At 36.5% G+C, this 24,344-nt stretch overlaps 1 protein-coding gene across 1 annotated transcript in view; it reads left to right on the forward strand.

Annotated features, from left to right (window-relative positions):
• The window catches only part of GALNT2 (polypeptide N-acetylgalactosaminyltransferase 2), a 266,740-nt gene that overhangs the window by 156,234 nt on the left and 86,162 nt on the right, over window positions 1-24,344 (forward strand). Inside the window, exon 3 of the mRNA XM_044674552.1 lies at window positions 4,915-5,068. Within this exon, the coding sequence (XP_044530487.1) occupies window positions 4,915-5,068 (154 nt within the window). The remainder of the gene's footprint in view (window positions 1-4,914; window positions 5,069-24,344) is intronic.

The following is a 24,344-nucleotide window of genomic DNA, read 5'->3' on the forward strand; positions in this document are numbered from 1 at the left end:
ACATAGAGGAAAACTACATTAACAATTTATTAATACCCTCCAACACTGGGGCAGTGCTTATAAGCCGATGGTAGAAATGTCTATGGTGGTGGAGTGGTTAAAGTGCTGCACCTCAGTCAGGAAGATGAGTTCAGATTTGGCCTCAGACACTTATTAGCTGTGTGACCCTGGCAAGGTCACTTAAACCTATTGGCCTCAGTTTTCTCATCTGTAAAATGAGCTGGAGAAGAAAATGACCAGCCATCCCAGTATTTTTGTTAAGACAACCCCAAATGGGGTTATAAAGGGTTAGACACAATTAAACAATAAACAACAACAACAACAACAATTTTTAGTGGAATGAGTAAAGTGATCCTAAGAATAGATACGTTTTTATGGAGTTTCTCAGATCATAGAGGTAAGTTACCTCCCACTCTAGAATTTTACAAGTGACCTCATGGCATATATAACAAGGAAGAGAGAACCCCGAGTGCTTTCAGTCAGTCTCTTTAAGTTTCATTTCCTGTGCAATCAACTACAGTGGGGTGGCATGGACAGTGGATGGAGAGCTGGCCCTGGAGTCAGGAAGACCTGAGTTCAAATCCTACCTCAGATGCTTTCTAGCTATGGGACCAGGGGCAACATAACTTCTGCTCGTTTCAGTTTCTTCATCTGTAAAATGAGGATAATAATAGCATCAACTCCCTAAGGCTGCTATAAGGATTAAAATGAGATTATAATTATAAAGCAGTTAGTACAGTTCTTGGTACATAGAAAATGCATTTAAATATTAGATTTTATTAAAATTTGGCTATTATTATTATTATTATTGTTTTTGTCATCAAATATTCAGCAAACCCAGAGAAGGTTTATCATAAGAGCTGACATATATATATATATATATATATATATATATACATGTATATATATATATATATACATGTATATATATATATATATATATATATATNTATATATATATGTATCTGTAGAGATATAGCTATATACATGTATATATATATATATATATATATATTTAAGATTTGCAAAGTACATTCTATTATATAGAGTCTCATTTAACCTCCACAACAATCCTGGGAGGTAAACACCACAGATATGGTTATCCCCATTTTATGGAAGAGGAAAGTAGAGTTTAATTGACTTGCCCAGAGTCATGCAGCTAATTGTAGCTGAGACCAGATTCAAACACATCTTCCTCTATCCACATCCAAGCCTCTATCATCTATGTCACATAAGCAATTATAAGAAATATCTTACCGAATATGCTTTCATGTGGTATGGTTTGAGTACTACAATGTTCTTTGAGAATTTATTCTGTGTTAGAATAAATATTTTCAAATGCTGATTTTTTTTCATACAATCTAATGATGCTTTTTTGCTGATCATTTTTTAAATTATACCTTCCATGATTTAAAATTTATTTGGCATTTTTATAATTCTTGGAAATGTGGTGTGAGACTGATAACAGTGTTCTTTTTAGAATGGGGATTGACAGTCAACTAACACTTATTAAATATCTCCTCTGATCCAGGGTCTTTGCTAAACCCTAAAGGCAGAAAAAAAAGGTAAAAGGTAGACCTTGTCCTCTAGGAGCTCATAATCAATAGAGGGGAGACGTGTATATGATTATGTACAAACGAGATATTTGCAGGATAGATTACAGAAAATCAATGGAGGGAAGACATTAGTAATCAAATATTTTTTATAAGTTGTTGATGTCATTTGTTTTTTACCTCATCCTAGTTTTCCTGAGTTTTCAATACTCTCCCTCCCCTCTTAGAGAGCTATTCCATAAATAGTGTGACAAATAGTTTATCTTTAAAAGAAAAAAGGGAAGAAAGAAAAAAAAGAGAAAAAGAAAGAAGGAAAAAATGGAGGCAAAATCAGCAGAACTGTTCAGTGCAATGAAAAAAGTCATAAAACATGTGAGGTGCTTTCTATGGACTTTCCATCTCTACAAAGGGGTGAGATGGGAATACCTTCTCATATCTCTTCATTTGAGTCATGCTTGATTTTTTAAAAAACCTTTCTGTACTACCATCGAAATTTCTACCATCAATTTATACCAGTGGTAGTGCAGTAAAATCTGACTGTCTTAGGACTAATATCGTTTCCAAGGTAGAAGAGTGGTAAGAGCTAGTCAAGTGGGACTAAGTGACTTGCCCAGGGTCACACAGCTAGGAACTGTCTGAGATCAGATTTGAACCCAGAACTCCCATCTGTAGGCCTGCCTCGCTATCCACTGAGCCATCTAGCTGCTCCTTTGTTTAATCTTTATAATTTTTCTGCATTCACTTTTGATTTTGTGCATGTGGTTATTCTTTCCATTCCCATCACTGCTGTCATGTATGTTGTTTTCTTGGCTCTGTTTACTTCATTCTGCATCCGTTCATGTAGATCTTTCCATGTTCTCTATAATCATCATATTCATAATTTCTTACAGCATAGTAATAATGTTCCATTACATTCAAGTACCACAATTTGTTAAGCCATTCTTCAATTGATGAGCATCTGTTTTGTTTCCAGTTTTTTGCATATCACAAAAAGTGCAGCTATAAATATTTTGGTATATACAGGAACTTCTTTTATGTGACCGCTTTTAAAAAAGGTATTTTTTATTCTTTTCATTAAATATTTCCCAGTTATATTTTTTAATTTAATATTCATTTTTTTAAGATTTCAAGATCTAAATTCTCTCCCTCCCTTTCATTCCTCCCCATCTCTTGAGAAAGCAAGCAATGTGATATCAATTATACATGTGAAATCTTGCAAAACATTTTGGTATTAACCATATTGCAAAAGAAAACAAGAAAAATAAGGAAAGCGAAAAAAATTATGTTTCAGTCTGCAGCATCCTTCACTAGAGGTGCACAACATTTTTCATCATGGATCCTTTGAAACTGCCTTGGATCATTGAGTAGCTAAGTCCCTCAGAGTTGATCATCATTATAGTATTGCTATGACTCTGTACAGGTATCTCTTCCATATCTTGACTTTTCCTATCACAGTTTCGATATATTTCAAGTTGACATAAGAAATTAAGTGGGAATTTTTTGGTTGTTTTACACAAGCTGCAAATGATACACAAAGGCCAGCAGATGACACAGAAAAAAATTGAGAAACTCAGAAATGCATAAAATACATGTATGATGCTAAAAATACCCCATAAAAGAAAAAGAAAAAATGCAGACTTCTTCTCTGATACAAAAGGAAGACCAAAATATTTTATGCAGATTTCCCAGATCACAGGGATGCCATGCCCCCACTCCCTGCGATAATGAAGGGATACCTGGATAATGGTCTCCTGATTCTACTTACTTCACTTTGCATGAATTCATATTAGACCTCTTAGCTTTTTCTGTCAGTGACTTCCTTGGGCAATAAGCACAGTAATGAAGTCTCTGGTTCAAAGAGGATAGACATTTTAGTCATTTTATTAGCATAATTCCAAATTGCTTTCCAAAATGGTTGTGCCATTTTACACTGCCACAAACAATGTATTAGAATACTTGTCATTTCACAGCCCCTCTAACAGTCAAAAACATTTATTGCCTACTATATTCCAGATACCAGCACTTAAGATACCAAGAAAGCCATTGGACAATCCCTGCTCTCAAAAGAAGCTCACAGTCTAATGGGGAGACAATATGCTAACAACCATGTATAAAGAAGATATATCCTGGATAAATAGGAAATAATCAATAGGGGAAAGGCACTAGAATTAAGGAGAATATGAAAAGGTTTCCTGTAGAGGGGGAGACTTTAGCTGAGACATGCAGGAAGCTCTGAGGCAGAGATGAGGGGGAGAGTATTCCAGGCGTGAGAGACACAGTGAAAATTCCTGGAGCCATGGGAAAAATGTAAGGCATAAGACTGGAAAGGTGAGGTTGTAGGGAGCATGTTATGAAGGGCTTTGGATGTCAAATAGGATTTTATCATTGGTCTTGGAGATGATAGGGAACCTGCAAATTATTATATAGGGGTCCTACCTACATGGGCAGACCTCCACTCTAAGATGACCATTTGGATGGCCGAGTGGAGAGTATACAGGAGAGGAGAGACATAGCACAAAGACCAGCTAGCAGACTGTTCCAAAAGTAGGTGATCAGTGCCTGCTTCTGGACTGGACCTATAATTTCATTGGTATGGAGAATTACCCCTACCAATCCAGATTATCATCTAATCTGCAAATTATAGTCCCAAGAGCTGCTCAGAGCCGTGCCGTAGTATGGAGAGCACTGGGAGGTTAATAAGTGATTTTTCCAGAGTTACAAAGGTCTTCAGTTTCCAAAGCTAACTCTTTTTTCACTCTGCCATGCTGTGCCCCTAAACTGTCCTTTTTATGGGGCAGAAATAGTGTGATATCATATAAACTTCAAGCCTGGTAATATAGTTTTAGTTTAGAAATTATTGCTGTTCAATTTTTCCCTGAGATACATGTCTGTGAAGTCTTGCACTGATGATTATATGCTTCTACTGGGATATTTTCTGTTTTGTATTATATATTTTTAAATTTTTTTTACTCTGAATGAAAGTGGCATTGTTTATCATTTCTAGTCATGTGTGACTCTTTGTGACCCCGTTTGAGCTTCTCCAAGGTAGAGACACTATAGAGGTTTACTGTTTCCTTCTCCATTTAAGAGCTGAAGCAAACTAAGGTAAACAAAGTTAAGTGACTTGCCCAGGGTCACACAGCTGGTAAGTGTGTGAGGCCAGATTTGAATTTAGAAAGATGAGTCTTCTTGACTCCAGACCTGGCAATTTATGCACTGTGCCACTTACCTGCCTGTGTGAAAATATGGTGTTCATATCCTGGACATGATTCCTTAAGTTAAAACATTGCTTCAGTAAACTCTGCTTTGAGAAACTTTATTTAACCTTTGCTTTCTCCCCACTCCTTGCTCTGCTGTGTAGGAAAAGTTCGGTGGCAAGACTTCAATCAAGACGTTTACGTTGGAGTCACTATGGTACGATCTGGTCAAGACCCATATGCCCGTAACAAATTCAACCAAGTGGAAAGTGACAAGTTGCGAATGGACAGAAACATACCTGACACCAGACATGATCAGTAAGTACTGAGCTGACTGTCAGGATAGAGTTAGGTTTCCTTATTACCAAAGAAAATGCCTATGACTCTCGAAACAAAGGTTCTTGGATATTTTTGCAAACATCTACAGGGAGAAAATTTTTTGTTGACCCAAAGAAGGTGAACATTTGTTCCATATTTACATAGAGCTGGAAAAGATTCTCATACATAAGGATGTGGAACCATTCTTTTACATAAGGGTAATTGAGATGGGTTTTGGTCTTTTAAATTTTATGTGGCATGCATGGGTGGTCAGGTTGAAATTTTCTAAATTTCTATTTCTAATTTTCTAAAAGATGTGATGGAAAGACGTAGTCTGTTATCTATAGTTTTACACAATATTTTTTTACTATAATAATTATTTAATTAAATTTTATTTTTTCCTACTTAAATGTAAAAATAGTTTCTAACATTTTTCAAAGTCTATTGAGTCTCGAGTTCTCTACCACATCTCCCACATCTTTTGAAATGGTAAGCCATCTCATATAGATTTTATATGCACGATCATGTAAAACCTTTTCCCATATTAATCCTTTCTTGTAAGAAAACTCAGATAAAATAAAATTTAAGAAAGTGAAAAAGGGTTGCTTTGGTCTGGATTCTGACTAGTCCATTTTCTCTAGAAGCATCTGGCATTTTTTATCATGAGTCTTTTGGTATAGTTTTGCGTCATTGTATTGCTGAGGATAGCTGTTATTCACAGTTCATTGTACAGTGTTCCTGTCACTGTGTACAGTGTTTTCCTGGTTCTGCTTATTTCAATCTGCTTCAGTTCATATAAGTCTTTCCAGGTTTTTCTGAGCTCCTCCTGCTTGTCATTTCTTGCAGCACAATAGTATTCCATTACAACTATATACTATAAACTTACTCGGTCATTACCCAAATTATGGGTATCCCCATACCTTCGAATTCTTTGCCCCTCCAAAAAGAGGCACTTTAAATATTTTCGTGCAGATAGGTCCTTCCCCTCCCCACCCTTTGGGATACAAACCTAGTAATGGTATATACTTTTTATAACCCTTTAGGTGTAGATCCAAATTGTTCTCCAGATGATACAACTCCAGATACAACTCCCCCAATAGAGCATTCAAATCTCAACTTTCCCATATTCCCTCTAAGTTTTAGCATTTTCCTTTTCTGTAGCAAATCTGATAGATGTTGGGGGTAGTACCTCAGAATTGTTTTAATTTACATTTCTCCAATTAATTATGGTTTAGAGCAGTTTTTGCATGATATCAAGAGTTTTAATTACTTTGAGAACTGCCTGTTCATATTCTTTAACCATTTATGATTTGGGCTATGACTTCTATTCTTATATGGTTCAACTCATTTCTCTGTGTATTTGAGAAATAAGGCCTTTATTAGAGATACTTGTAAATAAATTTTGCACCATTATGATTATTGTGCATTGCTCTCCTTTGTAGTTATCCTGATTTAGTTTCTGACCTCCCCCTCCCCTTATTTGTCCTCTTTTCTGTCCCTCCCTTCTATTAGCTCCTTCCCCTCCTCCTTTCCTGGAGGGTAAGAGCTTTCTATATCCAATTGATTGTCCTTCTCTCATTACTCTCTGCTGAGAGTAAGATTCACATATTCCCCTCCCCATTTCCCCCACCTTCCCCTCCACTGCTAAAAACTCTTATATGCCTCTTTTGTGAGAGATAATTGACCCCATTCTATTGTTCCCTTTGTCCTCCTCCCAATGCATTCCTCTTTATCATTCCTTAATTTTATTTGTTTATATATCATCCCATCTTATTCAACTTATATCCTTGCCCTCTGTTTTTGATTTCTACCTACCTTAAAAATGACAAAGTTCTTGGAGGAATTCCATGCGAATTGGAACAACCTCCAGTTATCGATGCAGAGTGAAAGGAGCAGAACCAGGAGAACATTGTACAGAGAGACTGATACACTGGGGTACAATCGAATGTAATGAACTTCTCTACTAGCAGCAATGCGATGATCCAGGACAATTCTGAGGGACTTGTGAGAAAGAATGCTATCCACATCCAGAGAAAGAACTGTGGGAGTAGAAACACAGAAGAAAAACAACTGCTTGATCACATGAGTCAATGGGTATATGATTGGGAATGTAGACTTTAAATGATCACCCTAGTGCAAATATTAATATTATGAAAATAGGCCTTGATCAATGACACATATAAAACCCAGTGGAATTTCTCATTGGCTATTGGAGGAGAGTGGGAGGAGAGGAGGGAAGGTGAATCATGTAACCATGGAAAAATACTCTAACTTAAATAAATAAACTTAATTTTTTGAAAATGACAAAATTCTTTGGAGTTTTAAGAATCATTTTCCATGGTGGGGCAGCCAATGGTTATACTCCCCACTCCATTCAACTGCATTAGATCCCTCATGCTGGTCTCCTAAATTACTTTGGACTGAAAAATTATTTCACGCCATCTTTTGGAGGGTTATGCTATTCCAGAATTCATTCTGAGGCATTATATCATAGTTTTTTGGAGGGTAATTTGATAGAGATCAGATGAGTCTGTGTTCCTGTTCTGTCCCCTTTCACAAATTTTTAAACATAATATCAAACAAATCAAAGCACCCCTTTGCCAGCAACCTCATTTCATTTATTTATTTATTTATTTGAATGAATTTTATTTTTTAGAAACATTTTCCATGGTTACATGATTCATGTTAGCAACCTCATTTTAGAAAGAAAGTGAATTCTTATTTCTTAAAGTAGAGAGGCACTGTGACATTAAAAACAAGGGTATTGGAATTAGGTAAGAGGCAAACAGGTTCATATCCTGCCATTGATACTTTCTGGTTGTGTGATTATGGGCAAATCACTTAACTTTGCTCAGTCTTAGCTACCTGATCTATAAAATGGGGATGATACATTCCAGTACTTCATTCCCAGAGTGACTATAACAGTCAAATGAAATGATACGTGCAAAGGGCTTTGCAAACTGCATCTCTATAAATGTTAGTGACTACCATTATCATTGTAAGAATGCTGTCAGATTATTAAGCATCTGAGAAGTGTACTGTTTATGATACTCCAAATGATTATTTCTTGTTTCCTCATTGATTCTAATAAAGACATTTGGTTTAAGGGTGCATGTTTTGAGACTTCCACAAGTATGAAGCTAGACGTGGGTCCTTGGACATATTGAAGTACATTTCACCCATTGTTAAACTGGTTAAGAATTTGAAATCTTCATTATTTTTAGCCACTCCCTCCATCCTATTCTTTTAGACTCTGGCTGATATGTAGTATGAAAGGGATATCCTCAGTGAATAATTCTGACCTAAGACTGAGGGATGAAGGCTGTTGCTTTTTAAAGAGCTGGATGGTTCTTTCTACCACACAGACTACTTCTGTAGCCTTCTTGAAGAATTAAGAAATATTTGGTTCCAAGTTGACCGAACTAGCTCCTGGTTTCATGAGACATTTTGATTTGGGGAATATTCCCTGTAGTTCCAATAATGGCAGGTAAGATCAAACTATAGTCATGTCACCAGTTATCATACACCTGAATTGTTTTCATTTTATAATCAGTCTTTATTGAGGAAATTATCATTGCCATTCCCTTTGTATCCTCTTATTATTAGGATAAAAAAATAATATTTGCAAAGTGCTTTCCAAACATTAAAACACTATATAAATGCTAACTACATGCATTTTAATGGAGGATTATAGGTATATGGAAAAATATCTGTAATTCAGCCCCCTCATTTATAGATGAGGGAAAGAAGAACTGCAGTGATTGGTTAGTTGACTTGCCTACTTTCTTTCTTAATAGCTCTGTTATTACACGTGTCTGGGAAGACCCCAACACCTAGAGGGTCAGAAACCTCTATCCTTTGTAGGATTACTCAGTAACTAGGAAAGTGGAGGCGAAGGGAAAAGTTGAAGGAAGTTATGTTAGTGTCTTAGTGCCCTACGGACATTTCTCCACTACTATTTACTGATGCAATATTGATTCCACTTAAATCTAAGATGCCTTCTTTGGGGGTTCCTTTATTTTTCCTTCTACCCATTTACACTTCATAGAGTGATAGTAGAGATAACCTTACATTTGGAATCAGAGGACCTGAAGTTGAATTCTGATTCTGTCACTTACCTACCTTTGTGATTGTGGACAAGTCAACTGACCAATCTCTCTGGGTCTTTTTTTTCCTAATTTATAAAATGAAGGGACTTTAAGCTAGATATCATAGATATTTTCTATATATCTATGATCCCGTTATTAAAATGCACACAATAGTAATAATAGCTAGCATTTACATAGTGTTTTAATGTTTCCAAAGCCCTTTAGAAATATTATCTTGTTTATTCTCAGAAAAACCATGGGAAGTAGGTGCTAATACCCATTTTATAGATAAGGAAACTGAAATAGATTTTAAGTGATTTGCCCAAGGCAAGCCAGGAAGTATCTGAGGTTAGATTTGAAATTAGATCTACCTGATTCCAGATATAACTCTCTATCCAGTATGCCACTTAAATGCTACTAATATACAATACAATACAATACAATACAATACAATACAATACAATACAATATAATGGGCGTGTGGTATAGCAAATAGAAAACCAGCCTTAGAGAGAAGAACTGCTTTTAAATCTTACCTGTGGCACATCCTGTCTGTATGACCATAGAGGACTCACTTAATCACTTGGTGTCCCAGGTAACTCTCATGACTGGAATTTGCTGAGCAGTAGCTGCTCTTCATTCATTGTTGTTCAATCATTTCAATCGTGTCCGACTCTTTGGGGTTTTCTTGGCAAAGATACTGGAGTGGCTTGTCATTTCCTTCTCCAGCTCATTTTATTTATAGATGAGAACTAAAGCAAATAAGATTAAGTGACTCACTCAGAGTCACACAACTAGTGTCTGAGGCCAGATTTGAACTCAGGAAATTGAATCCTCCTGACTCCAGACTCACGTGTATCTCAGTTTATAGGTCTATGGTTTATTTGTTTCAAGCTAAGTGGCCTCAGTTCATATACACATGAATGATCTGTACAGATAGATATTAAGCATTTGATATGACTCTTTTATTCAAACTTTTGATCATCTCAGTTTAATATTCAGAATCTTGAATTATTATTTTTGAGACAGACTCACCTCTTGATTTAATCAATTCCCATGGTTGCTAAGGTAGCCCTGAACCTTTATGTCACAATAGAGTTAATTCATCCTTAAATGTGCCCAACTTGCAGGCAGGATAGTAAGTAGTAGCTGAAGTACCAGGTGGCTCAGGTTCTAAAAATACCAATGATTTTATAACAATAATTGACTGAAAATGAAATCTGGGTTTAAATCCCAACAGGATTCCTAAAAATGAATATTCCCCTTTGGTGTCTGAGAGCTAAAGTTCCCTCTTTTTTTTTTTTTTTTACCATGTTTTCTTAAAGCATTCAGCCACAAAGTGCAGAAAATGGGCCAATTCAATTCAGCTGCACTCACTAAAAATAATAACAATAATAATAAACATTTACATAGTATTTGCTCTATGCCAGGCACTGTGCTAAGTGGTTTACAAATACTATCTCATTTGTTCCTCACAACAACCCTGCAAGGTAAAGTGCTGATATCATCTCCATTTTACCGTTGAGGAAACTGAGGCAGATGGCAATGAAGTGGCTTGCCCAGAGTCTCATGGCTTGTAGACATCTGAGATCAGCATTGAATTCTTGTCTTCTTGACTCCAGACCCAATGCTCTATCCACAGCACCACCTTGCTAGTTAAATAACTTATTGAGAGAAGAGAGTTGGGGATTCTTTGCTTTTAAGTTTCTAGACTGTTATTCAAATTCCTGAGTGCCCTAGGTTGGTTGTTTTTTAATTCCTTTTTATCCTCAGTGTTTTTGAAATACTTCGCTATTTCCCTTCAACAGAGTTTGAGTATTACAGTCACCACCACATCAGAGTGAATTTTAAAAGGTTTTAAATTTTCCTTCCAGATATTGTGGCATGCTCATTTGCAAGTGTTGAGGGAGAAACTTGGCTGTCGCCCATGTTTATTTGATTAGGTAGGCTTTCTTTCCACCATAAAGCAAAATGATGTGATCTTAATTAAACCCAATTAATAAGCTGCAGACAGTGAATTTGAGACAAATGATTTGAAAGGCAAGTTTTTCTCTTAGTGAAAGGCCAACTTACCTTTTTGAATTTAATTCTACAAATCCCTAGAGTAAGTCTTCCTCAGCTGGTTCTATTAAAGTCTTTGACCTACCTTTAGAAAAATCGCTTCTGTGCCGTACCCTGCCCTTACTGCTGGCCCAATCATGACTTTGTAGGTTTAAGTGATTGTCCAGGGAGATTCAGATCTCTACTTGTGGTAAAACAAGAGGTGTTAAGAGTTACTCCAAGGAAGATAAGAAAGAGAAAGGGATTGGAGCTGTGATTGTAATGTTCTAGAAATCGAATACTCTTTTGGGTTGAACCCTCACTTTTATTCTTTGATTTAAAAGCAGAGAAATAAGGTTTGTGGAGAAAGATTCAAGGAACTGGGGTTAAGCTTGGAGATGAGAACAGCTTATTTGGAGACTTTAATGTATAAAAAGGGCTGTTGTGCTGCCATTTTATTTCCACCAAGGATAGCTTAAAAGAAAATAGATTTTAAAAGGAACCAGATTTGGGCTAGACATTAGGAAGAACTTCCTAACACCAAATCTCATGAGACACTAGAACGTGCTATTTAGCAACATTTTAGAATGTCTTCCACATAATAGAGACCTGGACTTACCTAAAAATAGAGGAATAGAATAAGTGTCCCATTAAGGCCCTCTTTTGTCTTATGGTTCCATGATATTTAGGCTGTTAGGAAACAAGAATGTTCAACAACAAAAAGCCAAGATCCACCTAACTTTGGCTTTCTTTCAAACTTACGTGATGCAGTTTAATTCAACACAAACACCTTACCATCTATACAAGACCCTGTATTCATTGTTGTAGATACCTTGACCAAAAGGAAACAGTCTTTACCTTCAAGGGACATATGTACATTTTATGTACATGTTTGGAAAGGTGGCAAGAGGGAAGTAATACAGGGAATACAGTATGTCCTCAGCTAAGTCAATATAGATAATTTTAGAAAAAAGAGAAAATAACAACTTGGGGTAATAGGAATAGTTTCCTGTGGGAAGTGACATCAAATGGAGCCTTAATCAGGGCTTAACTTTTTAAATAATTAATTAAATGTTTTATTGATGCCATTTGCATTTTCATCACAATGATTTCCAGAATGATTTCTCCTTACTCCTCTCTTCTCCCGAAACTGAGTTCTCCTTTTTAAGAGAAAAAATAGTTAACCAAAGAACACCCGATAGAATGAGTGCATTTAGCAATGCCTATGACCTTTTTTCCTAGGAGCCCCCTCATCTCTTGACCAAAAGGAGGAAAGAATTATGTTTTGTTATTAGTTCTCTGGGATCATTACTGTGTTTTAATTACTTAAAATTTTGAACCTTTTTGGTAATCTTTTCATTTCTGTTGTAATCATGGCATATGATTTTCCTTTGTTTGTTTATTTCATCCTATATCAGTTCATACAGATATTTTCCATGATTTTTAGAATTCCTTATATTCCTCATTTCTTTCTACACAATGTATTCCATCATATTTACATAATGCAGTTTATTCAACCATTCCCTATAAAATAGGCACTCACTTCATCTCCATTTCTTGTTTCTACCCCAAAAAAAAAAAAAAGCTGTTCTGAATATTTTGATATATGGAAGCTAAGGATTCCAAGAAGAAGATGGGGGTGAGTGCATTCCATACAATGGAAGCAACTTGTTCAAAGAAAGACACCGAACTAGGAGATAGAATATTGAATTTGGGGAAGAGCCAAATAAGTCACTTTGGATGGAAAGCAGAGTTCATGAAGTCAAATAATATGAAATTAATCTGAGTATATAGGTGGAGCCAGATTGAGTAGGACATTAACTGCTAGACTGTAGAGATTGTATTTTATCCTAAAAACAGTAGGAAGCTGCTGAAGGGCTTTTTTCGTTTAAAGCAGAAGGTTGGTTGTTGTCGTCATTGCTGTTAAAGCAGAGTAGAATCGTGCTCTGACCTGCATTGAAGGATCATTAATTTAGCAGTTTTGTGGCTGAATTAAAATAATTTTGTTATTTCTAGAGACCAGTCTTAGCGATTATCTTTTTCAATACAATCAATACTGTTTTTCTGATCCTTCTGCTAGCATTGCTAATCCCTATTTCTGATTCCACAGGCTTTTCCGAGATTGCATTACTCATCTGTTGCTTTCTTTATGAATATATGCACTCAGGACTTAAAGGAATAGGTCGTGAGATTGCATTTTGGTGTCTTCCAAAAGATTGTGTTTTGTTTTCAACAGGTAGAGAACAATCTATTTTAGTTTCTTTTTGGTGTTTGTATAGGATTGGATGAATGGGGCTTAGTTATGGTTGGTGAATGTTGGAGGCTGACTGATGCATTAGAGAGAGGGGGTTCAGGGGGCAAGAATTAAGATCCATTTCATGTATGTGTTCTACCTCTAAAAGTGTTTTGGTGGGGGGGTCCCTTGGTTTATTTGGCTACTGTTGATGATAATAATAATTAATATATTTTAGGCACTTTGCAAAAATTTTCAAAGTGCTTTTACCTCAGGTAGGCAGGGAAGATATTGATATCTCTATTTATAAACATTGAAGCTGAGATTAAGAGAGGTTAGGTGATTTTTCCAATGTCACATAACTTGTAAGAGGAGGATCCAACTTGTAATTGGAGCATCTGGTTACGTTTAGATCAGTATTCAAGATCTTCTTTGTCTCATAAGCTGGTATTCCTTCCTTATCTAAGGAAATTGATGGGTGCTTCTGTTTTTTTTTTTTTGTTTTTTTTTTTAATTCTTAATGGTCACCATTCTGGTAATCTTGTTGTTGTTCAGTTGTATCAGACTCTTCATGACTTCATTTTTAGGGTTTTCTTGGCAAAGATACTGGAGTAGTTTGCCTTTTCCTTTTCTAGCTCATTTTATAAATTTATAAATGAGGAAACTGAAGCAAATAGAGTTAAGTGACTAGCCTAGGGTCACGTAGCTAGTGATGTTTGAGACCAGATTTGAACTCAGGAAGATGAGTCTTCCTGATTCCAATCCTGGCATTTTATCCCCTGTGCCTACCTAACATGATAATCTTCTGAGATTCTGAAAATAGCCCTTAGTACCACTACTTTGGTTCTAAGATTTGCCCAGGTCTTGTATATTTTTATATAAATATAGCACACCATGAGCATTTGAGTCAGGCAGTACTCATTCAATGCCAAGTTTTGGGTTGATCTGTTTATAGCATGATGGTCCTGGAATGTATTTTAATGGTCCATCTTGGAATCATAGTTTTTGATCTGGAAGGTGTAATCTTAGAAGCTACCTGGTCCATCTCTCTCCTATTATAAGTAAGGAAACTGAGACCCAGAGGAATTAAGTGGCTTGCCAAAAATCAATCAAAGAAGAATTGGTAGAACTAAGATTTAAACCAATGTTCCTTGACTCAAAATCCAGTGTTCTTTCCAATGTGTTACACCAATTTACAAAGAGGAGGGTCTTTTTTGTAGCTATTTGGTCTATGAATGCAGAAATAACCTAACTAGAACACAGTATTATTGCTGCTAAGATTATATGTTTAATTTTCATAGAGGCCATTTAGCTTCACTGTGTTTCATGGCCATAAATTGTACCTCTGACTGGTGACATAAAAGAGAAAGAGAGAAATTGTAGATTGATCAACAAATCCTTTCCCATTGATGGAAAAAAAACTATTCAAAACATAGGTCCTATTCATAAAGCCTGTGGTCAGTATAACTATGTAAATTGTGATTAATGATCTGCTCATCGTTTCTGTTTAATACTATAGAACCTCTTTACAACTAATTCAGAGACAGAAATAATATTTGCCCAATTGGCGTATTCTATGATTGTTTTATTCCCACTATTGCTTATGTTTTATGGGTCATAAATTCATAAAATCTTAGAATTTCAGAGCATCATTGATCAAACAATTTGATAAGCATTTATTGAATGCTTATATACATGACGTTGCTAGAGAAAAGACATGTAGAAAAAGGCTATAACATAAGGTCGATAGTGATAAGTATGAAAAGAAAGGTTCAAAGTACCTTAAGAGTTGGGGAGACTGAACTGGGCAAAGAAGCAGGAAGGTTTTGATAGTAGTGGCATTTAAAAGATTGGTTCAAATTCTGGTAAGCAAAAATTGAGGAATGAGAATTTAAGGGAAAGAACATTGTAAGAAAAGGGAAGAAGTCAGGACAGTGTAGTCCAAAGAGCATGGTAAATGGTTCAAATTGACTAGAGTATAGTGAACATAAAAGGAACTCAGCCAACTTGGCATCTGTTCAAGTGAATTGGATCAAAGTATCTTAAAACTCTGGAAACAGGTCATACCCATAGAAATCTGTATAAGAAGCACTGAGGAGAGAAGAACAAAAAAGCTCCATATTATTGTGCCTTTCTGGGGAATAGGACATGTCTGGCCTAAGTGACTGGATTTTTTTGTTCTGTCTCTCTGATTTCCGGAAACTCAAATTCAGAGTGTTTTTGTTGGAACACTTTTGATAAGAAAGAAAAATATAGAAGAAATCATGGGCAACTAGGAGGGTTGGTAGACTGTCATCCTCTCTCCTGAGAGAAGCCTAAGATTTAATTTATGTAAATGAAATGAAAGAAACTTGGGGGGGGGGGGAACAAACCTAGCTTATCTTGTTTTTTTCTATATTCATCAATTTTTTTCATCCATATTATTAAACCTTTAGAAAAATAGCTGGAAAAAGAATGTTTCTTCTCAAAAAATGAAAACAATGGTGGAGTTTTGTTTTGTTTTTTCATTTTCCATCTTTTTTAAATGAATTGATCTATAGTGTACTTTTTTTAAATGTCTGAAACTGAAATATTACTCTCAAGACAATAATGTTGCCTTAAACTTATCCCCTGTCAAAGAGATAAATCTTAGACCAAACAACAAAAAATTCTCTGTCCATGTTAATTAATAGACTTCTACTGCAAGGATAACTCTTAAATCAAGAGCAGAAAATTTGCCTTTGTATAGTTTTGTAATTTTTTTTTTGCTTTGTCTTTAAAAAACGATGTATTTTAACCCTGTTTTGAATGTGTCTTTATCTATCTGTTGACTTTCTATCTGTTGGTTGAAATGAGCAAAGAGTAAATGGAGAAATAAGGTGAAAAGGAAATTGAAATAATTTGCCTTAATTTCAGTGCTACAAATGGATCCAATCTTCCACTCATCCATCAAAGTAATTTTCCTAAAATTCAGATACTCATTAATCTCCAGTGACTCCTTGTGACCTCCTGGATCATAAGTAAAAGTCCTCTGTTTGACATTTAAACTCCTTTATAGCTTGTCCACTCCATGCCTTTCTAATCATCTTGTGCTTTTCACCTCCATGCACTGTCAGGTTGAATTGGCCTGCCTTATTTGCTATTCCTTGCCCATGAAACTCCCTTTGCTCCCAATCCTGTGTGTTTGCATTGTATGTAATTGTTTATGTGTCTTCTCCTTTAAAATGGGAGCTCCTTGAGGGCAGGTATTGTTATTGCCTTTCCTTTTCTCCATGCTTGGGACAGAGTCTTTCATGGAGCAAGTACATAATAACTGAGTGAAGATTTGGTGATCAAAGTCTTGGGTGCAGGGAGGATGTGGGGGCAGGACAGCCTAAGGGAGAGAGACAAGGACCAAGACAAAGGTTTTGTTGTTGTTTTAAGGCTTTGGGAGTTTTTTGATTTTTTTTAAAAAGGACATTGAAGTGTTGGGTTGGAGTTGTTTACTTTAGATTGAATGTCAACATTGATGTAAGTTATTTTAAAAGGAATGGCTGATCAGGATTAAGAGGCTTGATGGGGTTGAAACAATCCAAACTTCTCATTGTACCCATGAAGAATAAATATGCTTGGATCCAAGAAAAAGTTTTCAATATAACCTCAGCCAATTCTAAGTAATGATTTGGTTATAGGTATATATTACAGGCTTTCAGATTTATTTCTAGGAGACTGAAAGGTCTAGGGAAAAAAGCAGAAAGCTTAAGAACAAACATTAAACTTTTTTCCTCCTGATTTGTGAAAATGTAAATGTTGAATTAGAGTATACACAGTGGTTTCAGTTTATTTTCCAGCTTCCTCTGAGGAAATCCATAATCCTTTATAACTATCTGTTGACTTTCTATCTATTGGCTGAGAAGAGCAAAGAGTAAATGGAACAATAAGGTGAATGGGAAATTGAAATGATTTGCATTAGTTCATTTCAGTGCTACATGGTAGTTTAATTAGCCAAAGAACTACAAACCCTTCAGATTCTTGGTTTTATATTATATTATTTTGTTTCACATTATATTGTTTTTCGGACCTGTCTGGTAAATGAGCTGTGAGCCCCCTCTTCTTGCCCCTACCAAACCCTGCCTATCACCAGGGCTGAGAGTAGGGTACAGTGGAAGTGGCACATGATTATGAGGTTCCCAGGCAGTGAGAAAGCCAGAGTATCTGCTGCTCTTCTCTTCTTCATAAGCAATGGTGCAAAGTTTAGGGACTCTTGTCTAGCATTAATATAGTAAGACGTCATCTATAGGAGGCATTTAAATCTAAACAAATGAATGGCATCGATGAATTTCTGTCTTTTTTTTTTTAAGATTTCACCTTCAGTGATGGGCCATCTCAAATAGTGTTTGTGACTGAGGGGTTACCCTATATCCATCCCAAAGGGACTTTGCCTATACCTCTAATTGTTAGCTTAAGACTTTTGCTCCTATCAACTTCGTGAAATTTTGTAGGATGTGACTAATTGTCAGAAAAGCCTTCTTCAGAATCCTTCCTTCATAGGACACAATCCCAGAGACTACACCTAATGCTGTGTCACCACAGACGTTTGTCTTGTCTTGCTAAATGGAGATATCTTATAGATGAGTGTCTGCTTTTAGGTCTGCCTGGCTTATAGAATCACCTGAGAGCCCTGAATCCATATCATCAGCATAGTTTTTATTTGCAGAGAGCTTTTTTCTTTCCTTTGGTTGTCTTGAGTTGGCTGTTATCTCTGAAGTGGAATGCAATGTTTCCTAGATTTCCTTTCTTAAGCAATTCTTATCCATATTTCCCATAAATTCTCATAGGGATCCTACTGAGTAGGCAAGAAGCCTTCCACTTCACTTTTACCACTTTGGGAATACCAGTGTACCATTAAACATTGTACAGAGGAACTGGCCTTTTGTTATTTTAGGGATGAAGAAGCAATGAGCATTTTGTGTTCTAGGCAAAATTTGACAACTTATCCAAATCCCTTGTTTATTATTGTCCACTATGAGCTTTCATGGTAATCTACTCAATTTAACTACATGTTTGTGGAAAATGAAATTTGGGAGTATTTAAAATGTGCATAAAATGTTATTTATTAATGATATGCCCTTACGTATATATGTATGTATACCTGTATTTATAAAAATCTTTTTTTAAAACCTTTACCTCCTGTCTTAGAATAAACACTGTGTATTAGTTCCAAGACAGAAGAGTGGTAAGGGCTAATAAGCAATGGGGGTTAAGTGACTTGCCCAGGGTCACACAGCTGGGAAGTCTGATTTGAACCTAGGACCTCCCATCTCTCAGCCTGGCTCTCAATCTACTGAGCTACCTAGATGCCCCCTATAAAAATCTTTAAAAATGCCTCTCATTATGCCTCATTGTTTTATGGTTGTTGCCCACTCCTTGGCCTGGCTTCATATTCAGGATCCCATAAATTTAAAAACTAAGATTGGAGGCGAGGAGGGAAAGAATATAAATCATGTAGCCATGGAAAAAATTTCATAATTGATCAATAAAATAAAAATAAATTTTAAAAAGAGGAAGGGTAGGTAGACCGCTTAAAAAAAAACAAAAAAAAATAACATTGGATCCACTTTAAAATATTCTTTGCTCTTTGCTCTATTATATATATTGTAAGTTTTTTTTTTTTTTTTTTTAAAATTTTAAACCCTTAACTTCTGTGTATTGGCTCCTAGGTGGAAGACTGGTAAGGGTGGGCAATGGGGGTCAAGTGACTTGCCCAGGGTCACACAGCTGGGAAGTGTCTGAGGCCGGATTTGAACCTAGGACCTCTCGTCTCTAGGCCTGGCTCTCAATCCACTGAGCTACCCAGCTGCCCCCTATTGTAAGTTTTTTTTAAAAAAAGAGTCACTCATTACAAGGCATAAGAAAAGGTTCTCTTCTGCTTTAATGGTCCACCACTATCAGAACAGTCTTCAGTCAAGCTGATTGGAGTTCTCTCTGCAGTCAACTCCATTAAATATGGTGGTAGGTAACATCGGTGCATCAGCAGAGTTGTTCACTGGTTGAGCATCCGCATGGACCTGGTATTGCCAAGAGATGGTTCACCATCTCTTATGTAGAGAGCCCTTCTCACCCAAAGCCCCAACAATGCTGACCCCTGTTAGGGAATTGACCTTTACAATGTACCTATAAAGGCCATAGGGAAGCTGCCACAGAAAATAAGTAACTTGCCTAGAATCACACAAGCATTTCAGAAAGGATTTGGTCTCATGACTCTCTCTTTTCCTTAAGTCATCTTTTCCTCTGGAGTTTCTTCCCCCCCTTTTTTTTTAGGTTCAGCTATTGAACTTGAGAGTTTGGCACATAATTTAGTTGTACCTGGAAAGCTAGGAGAGTTGGGTATTTGTTATGTTTGTTGCTAGCAAAACTCACGAGGAATGGAAGCCGCATTCCCAGCCAGCCACACAACCACTGAATACTGAGAAATTGGAAAGAAATGAGGTTTTTGCTGTCAGATACTTGTTTTAGGCTTACCACATACACATACACAGCTCAGTGTGCAAGAATGAAGTCTATTCTTGTCCTCTTCCAGCATCGCTCATTAAATTCTGGAAGACAGGCTTTTTTACTCCTACTGCGGGATCATTTCGGTTAGTTTACCTCCTAATAGGACTTTCCTCCTTCTGCCGCGAATGCGATGGTAAGTTTGTGAAGATGAATCCAATGTGAGGGACTCAGAGTGGCCTGGCTCTTTTAAAAGCATGTCCCTGCCATGATGGATTACCCTGCTGGCACATACTAGGAACAGATTCTTATGCCACACATAAGAACGTTCAAGGCAACCAAAAAAGTCCATCCGTGCAGTGTGTGTGTGTGTGTGTGTGTGTGTGTGTGTGTGTGTGTGTGTGTGTGTGTGTGTGTGTGATGTAAACCCAACTCTTGGTTATTTATCATCTGATTTTCTAGATCATTAATCATCCAAACTCTGGCCTCTTACCCCTCTTTCCCTCGAGTTCCTCCAATTTTTGGGGGCATTGTATTATTAACGGCTAAAGCGGAAGGTGGGCAAGAAAAAGAGGGCTAAGGTAAAGCTCTGAGCAATTCATATTCAGTTCATTCGGTGTTTTGGCAGGTTTTGTGCAGAAGAAATGAGGGGTTTTGGATTGTCTGTCAATTCCACATATTCCTCTCCTCACAGGAGATGATGACACATTCAGCTGTGCCTTTGTCAAGGCAGCCCCTCTCTTTTCAGTTGTGTTTTGGACAGCTCTGACCTTTTCCAAGCACCTCTGCCCGACCTACCTGGTTGCCCTCAGTCTTAGGTTGGACAGAGCACTGAGGCCCGTATTAGTCTGCAATGCTATTGTTTTGTCTATAATTTCAACCCCCCACCCCGTCTGTTTAGTGGATGTTGCTTGACCAGTATCTGAGCATCTGAGCTATTTAAATAAATTCCAATCCAACTTGAGTTGTTTTTTGTTGTTGTTGTTACAGGCATATGTTGCCTTATAAGTATAATTAATTGTTTGTCCTATGTTGAAATACTGGAGGAGTGTGTGCGTGTGTGTGTGTGCGTGTGTGTGCGTGTGTGTGTGTGTGCATGCATGCACTGCATGTGAGTTATGGCCTTTGAGGTAGAAGAAGTTAGTCTTATTCTACCAGGTTTTGTTGGGGACTAGAAGCACCAATATGATCTGTAACTTGGCTGGCAGAGGTTCATTTTCGTGTGTGTGTTTGTTTCTAAACTGAAGAGCTGGATAGCATTTCTTCCTGTAGTGGGACAACTACATGATTAGTAGGCAGATTGAATCTAGATGGGGGAACAATTAAAGAAGAAAATCATTTTCCTCATTCCAAGAGAAAATTAAAACAGGACAGATGAGGCTGTCAAAACATTATATAGTCAATCCTCAATTTCAGAAAGGAACATATTCCTAGAAAAAGACACAGAAGTAAAAAAAAATGAATGGTGATACATTGAACCTATGGAAAATTGGGGGTTCAGTTTCTCCAACCACTAAAAAACTAATTTTTTACTAGAGCTTACTGAAAACATTCTTCTATGCATATAATTCTTTATCTAACAAAACACTACTTCTGGTAATATGTACTTTCCCTAAGATAGTAGTCATGAAATAACCCACAAAATACATTATGCAAAATAAAATTGGTAACATGCAAAACATTTTTCTCACTAGTAATTCCCTAGAATTCTGATGATTTTTGCATTAATATCTCCAAAAAAGCTATCAATTTCAGAAAGTATTCACTTTTTTTTAACACATTATGTCTATAGCATTATAAATACTACACACCAAATAAAATTCTTAAAACAAAAACTTTTTTTAACCTGAATCTTACTTGCCCCTATGTTAGATGGCAGCGTACTATATATACTTGTCTACCCTCTGAAAACTAAGGAGGAATTTGCTGGGACTTCAGTCACTGCTGTTGGAAGACGCTTAGATTGGCAAAGCCTCAATATCACCTACAACAACACTCTGTCCTTCATGGCTGGTGGATGACATTGGAGAACATGAAAGATGAACCAGCTTGAAATAATCCATCAGCTACATTGCGTTGTTTGAGATCCTGAAGGGTCTCAGAGTATGGGAGCCTAGCGGAAGCAAGTTGGCGTTAACCTTGAGGCTAGATCAGACTGGCAGCCTCTATGTCTCTAGCCATCTGGTCAATTAGGCTGACAGCAGCTGCAGACATTCCAGCACAAAGTTCATCTTAACACCTTTATTTTCTCACCAAGCCACATCACTGACTTTGCATGCTTGGAGCTTAGAGCCTAAAGAATTTGCACTCTGCTTTGTGGGCATAATCGCAACACAAAACTTGAGTTTTAAAGATAAACAATGAAAATATGCAGTGAATACATGGGGAGCTCTTTACAATGGTAGGGGGAACTAGACCAATAAAGCACCCAATAGGATATCAGCCACCTCACAACTTGCAAACAAATGTTGCCTCTCATTTTTTCCTACTATGCATTGTCCCAAATGTGCAAGTAAAAGTAAATATAATATTTTAATATTATAATAATATATAATAAAATCATAAATAAATAAATGAAATATAACGAAAATAAAAATACCAAAATAAAAGTAAAAATGAAGTTTCTAATAAAACCACAAGCATGCTTCAAGTTATGAAAGTTAAATATGTAAATGTTGAGGATTGACTATAAGTAATAAGATCTTATAACTCAATAGATTTAAATAAAGTAATCAATTTAAATTTGATAAGATATATTGGGGAGCACTACATCCTTTTCTCCCTCAGTCTCCCCGGCCCAAACCTAAACACAGAGCAGCCACAATTACTCACAGAGGGACAGCCCTTTACATCTCAATAAAACAAGATCACATAGTAAAGCAATTTTCCTAATGGAAAAATCTTGCCTGGTTTAGAGAAGAGTCAAAGTAATCTAAAATACATTTCAACTCCTTTAGTCTTTGCCCGTGTCTACCTCACTCTTAAATTGTTTCAAAGATTATTTCTGGCTTTCTTTAGAGGAGTTGAAGTGTCAGTTGATGGTATACGTTGCCTTTCACGAAAGAATCTGTCTGCCCACCTGCATAATTGATCCAGTCAACAATACATCTCCTGGAAACATTAAATGTCCTTTTGCTGTAGCTTTAGAGAATAAGAGCCCTTTCCTCTGGCCCCCTTCAACCAACCAAATAAAAATACTGACTTTAAAAATAGCACCAGCCTTGACAATATTGTTATATCAATCTTTGGAAGATTCTTCAATATATACTATAATGAGGAGAAAAAGTAAAATCTGAGGCTATAGAAACTGAAGAGTATCTTGTAAGAAGGAAATATCCCACAGTTTCTAGCTTCTTGAAGTAGCTCTCAAAGCAGTAGGAAACTTCCTCTGGAAGCTTAAAATATATCTTTAATAGCCATTTCTTTTCAAATTTTTTCTCCATGGAATAACAAATGTTAGGTGAAATAGATTTAGAAATTTCATATTCATTATCCACTTCTGAACATTTATTTTTCAGCCTGCACTTTCTCCAATCACTAAGGTAGATGTGTACAGTATCAAGTTTGAGGTTTCATTTTCTTTTGAGTCACAGTTTTAGAGAATTTTCTATTACCTCTTTCCTGTGGATCTTTTAATCCACTAATGGTTCTTGACAAGTAGTTGCCAAATTACCCCTAATTACATACAAAAAAATTGAAACACATTTTGTTGACTAATTAATCTGCACTCACATAAGAAGTCATTGATTGGGTATCTTGTATTGCTTTGTGCTATATTAAAAAATGTAATATGTATCTTCTATTCCTGGGCACTCTGTCTCTCAAGTTGTACAAGAGACCTATCTGGCTTGCTGCTTCTTCCTTAAAAGTGTTCCGCATTCAATACTTGGTCTCCATTTCCCTTTTCTTTTAACCTAATTCAGGGTTTCATTATCTTGTGGCTAGATTAAAGCAGTAGTTAGCTGACCTCAGGCTTCTAGGTTCTCTTCATTATCCCAAAATTTCAGAGTTGAAAAGGACCTCAGCCCAACCCAGACCTGAAGAACAATTTCTCCTGCTACGTAACCTGACAAATGGATATCGAACCTTTTCTTGAGTGTCTGTGCTAAGGGAAGATAGAAATCATTAGGAAATTTGTTTTTCTTGCATTAAGCCTAAATCCGCCTCTTTGAAACTAGTTGTGCTTCCCAACATCAGAAAGAAAACATTAATCCTTCTTGCATATGGCAGCCCTTCAGATCCTGGAACAAGCTATCATACACCCCTTATGTCTTCGCTTTGCCAAGTTAAACATCCTTTCACCAGTCCTAATGTGGCAGGAATTCAAAACCCTTGACCATCTTGGTTGCCTTCCTCTGGTTATGCTCAGGCTTATCAGAATCCTCCCTACAAGGCAGCATCCTGGACTAAAAACAATATTTCAGATGTGGGCCAACACAACAGCATCATGACTTTGTTCTTAATG

Source organism: Gracilinanus agilis, chromosome 4 (assembly GCF_016433145.1).
Source record: "Gracilinanus agilis isolate LMUSP501 chromosome 4, AgileGrace, whole genome shotgun sequence".
Classification (NCBI taxonomy): Eukaryota; Metazoa; Chordata; class Mammalia; order Didelphimorphia; family Didelphidae; genus Gracilinanus; species Gracilinanus agilis.